General features: G+C 39.2%; 1 protein-coding gene across 2 annotated transcripts in view; it reads right to left on the reverse strand.

Annotated features, from left to right (window-relative positions):
* Positions 1–6,345, reverse strand: part of GADL1 (glutamate decarboxylase like 1) — a 193,213-nt gene that overhangs the window by 100,664 nt on the left and 86,204 nt on the right. For both annotated transcript variants that reach the window (XM_019508790.1, XM_019508789.1), the window contains exon 12: positions 243–442. In XM_019508790.1, coding sequence (XP_019364335.1) covers positions 243–442 — 200 coding nt within the window. The remainder of the gene's footprint in view (positions 1–242; positions 443–6,345) is intronic.

A 6,345-nucleotide genomic window follows, 5' to 3' on the forward strand; every position in this document is an offset into this window, starting at 1 on the left:
GTCAGGTTTAGGTCTAATATGGTTTGATAGTTTCCTTTTCAACATACATTTTTTTACAAATATGGCACTGATCTCCTATTCATTTTTTATTATTAATATATTATTGAAAGCACAGAGATGAAAAAAAATTACAACAGTTTAACTGATTCCAGTTAGGACATTGTTATGGAAATTTCGGTCAATTATCTAAACCTCTGCCCCCAAACCAAAAAAAACCCAATCTCAATTTGAGATAAAAGTACCTCGCTAAGGCAAGTGCCCTGTTCACTCTTTCCTCAAGGCCTGTAGTTCCCAAAGCCTTCCATGTCATCCAGAATTTGAATGCATCTGGCCGCCTGCTGCACTGGATTGACTTGTCTCCTGTATCATAGCTGACATCATAGAACTTGTCCTGCTGGAACAGGTACGAGGCATTGGCAGAGTAGCATTTCTTAAGCAGGTCCTATTTTAACCAAAACAGAAGTTCAGATTGCTTTCAGGCATTTGAAAATCCTTTAAGTGTCATAAACATAAGTAGTAAAACAACTTCCAGATCTTTTTCTCTCTGTGACAAAATTCTTCTGTAACAACATGGACCCACACCAGGCCCTCCATGCAACGTAAGAGGCGTGCTTAAGATCCTGGCCCCAATGAAGTCAGCAGAGGTTCTGCCTTCAGTGGGACTAGGATTCATATTGCCACTGAACAGCTAAAGGTTGTGAGCAAATGCTCTGAATCAGCCCCATGGGAGCAGGCTGTAAGAAGGGTCTCTGGATCTGCTTATCTACAGAAACAGTTGCCCAAAAACATAAAACACGGTCCTGCTGCAGCTGCCTATATGGTAGAAGAACTGTCACTGAGGTATTCATTTGCATTTTTGTGTCCTGCCTGCAGATGTAGGGTCCATACAACAACAATTTTCATCTTCAAAGTTCTGTCACTCTTCACATATAAAAGAAGGCTTCAACAAGGCAGTTAATTGTATTGTACTCTGGTTGTTAAAATGGAAGGAAAGGAACGCTGAGATGCAGCTGAAGCAGAGCTCTACAGAGCCTGGAAGATGAAGGTAAGGAGTTTGAAACTAGAATACAGTGAGGCACGGTGCCAGTGTGGACACCCAGGAGGGAAGTATTGTTTTAACTAGAAATCTTTGGCTAGACTAAGTCTATGCCTATGCACACCTGGACTTGGCCACCAGAGGATCTAACAAAAGACAGCAGTCACCACCATCAAGCTGCCAGAGCACATGGTGGTTTCTGGTGGTCTGTAAAGTTTCACTACAGCAACTGTGCTAACAGAAGGCATTAGCTACTGAATGGACTGGCAGCAATTAAATGAAGGCATGGGAGTGTCTGTATGTGCCTTCAATCAGATGCTGAGCAGCACCAGAAGACTTTCTTTTTTGACAGTGGTGAAGCAGCTCTACTAGCATCAACAGCTCATTTGAGCAAATGTATATTTCATATTTTATTCATTTCTTTATGCCAGTTGCAAGTTTGATTCTGAAATGATAGAAGTCTGACACCACTCCGCATGAAAGGGCCTATATTTCAGTAATGAGAATGTACAGGTTTCAATCTGCATTACAATCCACAAACTCTTAAACTGCTAATAAAATAAGGAAAAATGTGTCAAGACAACATTCAAATGACATGGAAAAGTGACATAAGATATCCTGCAACATATGTAGAATACAATCCAAATACTACTCCTCACTTCAAGTCACCATGGAGATCTTTCTGTTCCTCCTCTCCCTCATTAATATTTAAAAAGATTATAGATGCTCTTCTGGTATTGGCCATATACAAGATACAGTAATTTACTAGTGCAATAGTGTTGGCCCTTCAAGAAATAAACCCCAGCCCCTACTGCATGGAAATGGGACAGCGATGTTTATTTAAAACTGACATGGGCTTCTGAATTTTTGCAGTCTTTCAGCTGTGAAAGGGGCAAGGTTGGACACTGATAGATCACTTCTTGCATTATCAAAATATAACTTAGCTATGTCCCAGATGGCATCTCACACAATTAGTTTCCTCGTATCATTTTTTCCAGTGAGAAACAATTACTTATGTTCATCACACGAAGACCCAGAATAACATGCAACATCACTTGATACCTCACCACCACTAAAACTGAACGGCTTTATGGTTTAAAAATGTTTTTAAAAATACTTTGATGAGCCTGGGAAGGCTCTTCATGGAAAAAAAAAAAAAAAAAAAGATGGAACAAGTAAATTATATTTTACTCTACCAGTGCACAGAAGCAGACATTGAAGGCATGGCTCACTTAACCGTGCCCAGAAATACTGGGTAGTCAACTCTTTTCCATCTACCTTTCTTGCTGAAGCACTCAAGCAACAAACTGAAGAAGAAATGCCACAGAACACAGTGCCTGCTGTCAATCTGTGAGAACACCTGCAGTACCATCCTCTCTAGCTGTGCTCCTGCAGACAGACAAATGATCCCTGCTAAATCCATGGGTTTTAAAGAAACATGCAAGTTTTCTCCCAGGTTTAGATTTTATTTAAGCCTTTCATCCTAAAGGATGCCAAAATACAGTCCAAATTATATAACGGAATCAGTTACTGAAAAGCATCCGCAGCACCAGTCAAGGAAAAGATGGCATACTGTTCAGAGCAGGCAGAAAAATTTTGTCCAGAAGCTTTAGGGCAAGCTTTTACACCTACGCAAAGGACCCTAAGAACTTTTGCTATTCTTACAAAAGATCTTAAAAAAGGGAGATCTTTGAACAATGACTTTTCTCATAGAGTAAAAAGTGGCATGTGGCTCAACTGGTCTCTTTAAGGAACAGGAGCTGATTCTGCCAAGATTGAAAGCTGTAGTTCTGCAACCCTTTACACTGAACTATCCCATCCAACATATTTAAGGTCTTCTGTTGGTATCTTTTTTTCCCTCTCTTTCATCCTCTTTCCTACATTTTGCTTAGAAGCCAACAACAGTGCTCATACACTGTATTATGGCTCCTTATAAAAGCCAGATTAAAAGAAGCTACTCTCTTTATATAGGCTGTGGTCTGTCCTGAAGCTTTGAAACAGTCTTTGCTACTGATTAAATCTATGGCTAGTTGCTGCAGTGCTGTAATCAAAGGCAAATAAATAAAGAACCCATATTGACCATAGCATCATTAGTAAAAACCTGAGTTCCTTACTGTACATAATTCAAACAGCTCTTCTCTTGGAACAAAGACTCAAATACAGCAGCCCTTCTGATCTCATTCCATTTCCATTAGAATGGTGAGTTATCAATGGATTTCAAATTTATAAAAAATTAACAGATTTATTTCCAAGGAAAATATATCTTTCCTGTTTGCTTTATATGAAGCATCAAGGAAAAGCTTTCAAGTTGCATACTTGAAAATAACTGACAAATATGCTACAATCAATAAATAAATAAATATTTTAAAAATTCCTTCAATTGACTTCAAGAAATGAGAAGGGCCTCTCAGATGTGTGAATACCAAACAAAGACATGGAGGCAAAACATTTGCTACAGCTGCACTACAAAGAAATCAGAGAGAAGGTATCCTTATGATTCTGACAATGAAAAGAAAGAAATTATACCTCAGATCTGTCTCCATTTGGATCATGTCGACCAAAGATATTTTCTGCTAAGTTGGATTCATTAAGTGTGTGTGTGTGTGTGTGTGTGTGTGTGTGTGTGTGTGTGTGTGTGTGTGTGTGTGTGTGCGCGCGCGCGCCGGGGGGGGAGTGAGGTGGGTTTTTTTAACAAATGTATTGACATTTTATTCAGTTGAATAGCTATCTACAGTTGCTAGCTAGTTAATCTGATCTAGTGTTGTAATTATAGACTGTCTATACAATGTATAGAACATTGTCATACATGGTGCTCACGCTATGTATAAAATACTCCTTTATATAAGCCTGTGTGTTTGTTCATGTCTTTGTACAGAGTGATAGAGCCAGATTCTTAGCTAATACAGGTCTAGTGATTTCAATGGTATTGTGCCAATTCATACAGTTGAGGCTCCAGGTCATGACAATTAAAGACTCAAAAGTATACAGGAGTTGATTTTTTATTTCTCCTAAAATTTAAAACAATGAAAAAATGTCCTACCTATTGTTCTTTTTTCATAATGTCTGTCCATTTCCTTACCCTAATGTTGCTCTAGGGAATTAGACAGGTACCATGATTCAAACTGCAGTGGTAGGACTGAGTTGGTGGGGGAGTTTTATTTTAATACAAAGAAAGATAAGAGCTGTTGAGTGGGTTTTTCTGCACATTTCAGGAACATTTTAAACACTAAAGAGCTATTTTGATTGATCTGAGCTTTAACAGAGGATTAACCAATCTCTCATTTTCTCTCCCTTTAGTCAAAATGCTATTCCATTCTAATCAATTTAACCCTCCCCCCATACCTCTATCAGTGCAGGGAGACTCATTTTAAAACATTTCACAATACTACAACATATTTTTTTATCCTGTATGTGAAAACATTTTAAAGCAATGCTTTATACCAATCGCATTTAAGTGCAAAGCTTCTAGGACTATTAACATTTTCAAACCACATAGCATCAGTAAAGCAATTAAAATTAATATTTTCTCTGGTGGGGTGAGGCGCAGCTCTCCATTACTCCCCATATAATGAGGATACAAAAACCTCGTTTGAGTTCAAACGTACTCCAATACAAAAAAGTGGAGTGGCTCTGAAAATGAGGGCATCTGAAATATTCCTTCCCTCCTCAGTCACACATCCCCACCCCGGGAGAAATTTAAAGTGCACTGCCCAGATATCTGAATTGTAAACAAAGATCTTCATTTGCACCTCAGTGATTAATAATACAGCACTAAATTCATTCCACGATTTTGAGCTTATACTAACCTCAGACCATAATGGTTTTTGTTTTGTTTTAATTCCAAGTGACTGTACTCATGAAAGGTGAGGGACAGATGGTCTGTAAATCCCCTGTTTAATCACACAGTGCAAATATAGCACAGGAAGTGTTGTCCTGTCCTGCCATGTCCCCTACATAACTTGAAGTGATCACCTCTAAGACAGAGAGCAGATTAGCATCTGTGCTAATTCCATCCTCATTCACTGAGATTGCCAACAGGTAATTCTAGTTATGTGGACACCTCTCCAGTGCCAGCTGAATTGAGACTATCAACTCATTTCACACAGACTTGGTACATGACCAATAAACGTGGTATGTGAAAGCTAGTGGCATGGACAAGTGATCTAGAAGTGAATGGCTACCAATTCCATTAACAAGTCACTGAGTCATTTAGCATTCATACAGGGAATGTGTATGTGCCAAAACTCATCCCTGATGGCTGTCAATGAATCACAGCAAGAATTAATTTGGTTAGTGTTTTAAATAATTAACTCATTGCTATTAATGGAGCCCAAACCACATAAATATAAGCACAAGACACCTAGCACAGCACAAACTAATCATTTTCTGTAGCTTGAGAACTGTAACATTTTTGGTAGTCTTTTAATTTAAAGCTTTAATTAAAAGTTTTAGTTATGGCTCTAAGGAGCCTGGGCCACCCTGGCAAAGAGAAAGAAGTTGGCACACAACTAAGAATGCATAAAAACCCAATACCTATAGAGGTCATAATGAATGCTAAGAAAGATATGTCTCACTATACTTGGATGACATAAAGCATGACCTTGACCTCTGCCTGCCCACATGAGCACCTAGCCAGCCACTTCCACACTCTTAGGCACTTTACTTAGGACTCTTCTCTCCCCACTTTATCACACCTATGCAGGGGATAACACCTATGCAGGGGATAAAGTGCAAAATTTAGCTTTGATACTTTAATGGATATAACATAAAGATCTAGTACTACTGCTATCCAAATAGTGTTGAAGTGCAGCATCCTATTTTACTCAGCACCTGTGACTGCAGCCTTTGTATTTGATTTAAATCAAGTACATAAGTTAAAGTAACAGGAATGCCCAGTGGAAAGTTCAACCCTGGCATAACTCTATTGAGTTCAGCATGATGTGTCAGTCCAGACCCAAGTCTTTTCTTTGTCCTTTATCAATGTCCTTGTGGCCTTTATAAAATTTACTGCAATTCTTTCCTTTGCAGGTATTTTTTTTTCCTACATTGTCAGTGCAATTGCTTCTGGATAATTCCCACAATACACCAAGGGCACCCTCCAGTTGCACTTAAAACATAAAAAAGAGAGTTTCATAGTTAGTAGCGTCGGAAGGGACCTGAGCAGATCATCAAGTCTGACCCCCTGCCATGGCAGGAAAGAGTCATGGGGTCAAACGACCCCAGTAAGGTGGTCATCCAACCTCCTCTTAAAAACCCCCAGGGTGGGAGCCCGCACCACCTCACTTGGAAATTGGCTCCAGACCCTAGCC

The sequence above is a fragment of the Gavialis gangeticus genome, unplaced genomic scaffold (assembly GCF_001723915.1).
Source record: "Gavialis gangeticus isolate Ggan-Ray unplaced genomic scaffold, GavGan_comp1, whole genome shotgun sequence".
Classification (NCBI taxonomy): Eukaryota; Metazoa; Chordata; order Crocodylia; family Gavialidae; genus Gavialis; species Gavialis gangeticus.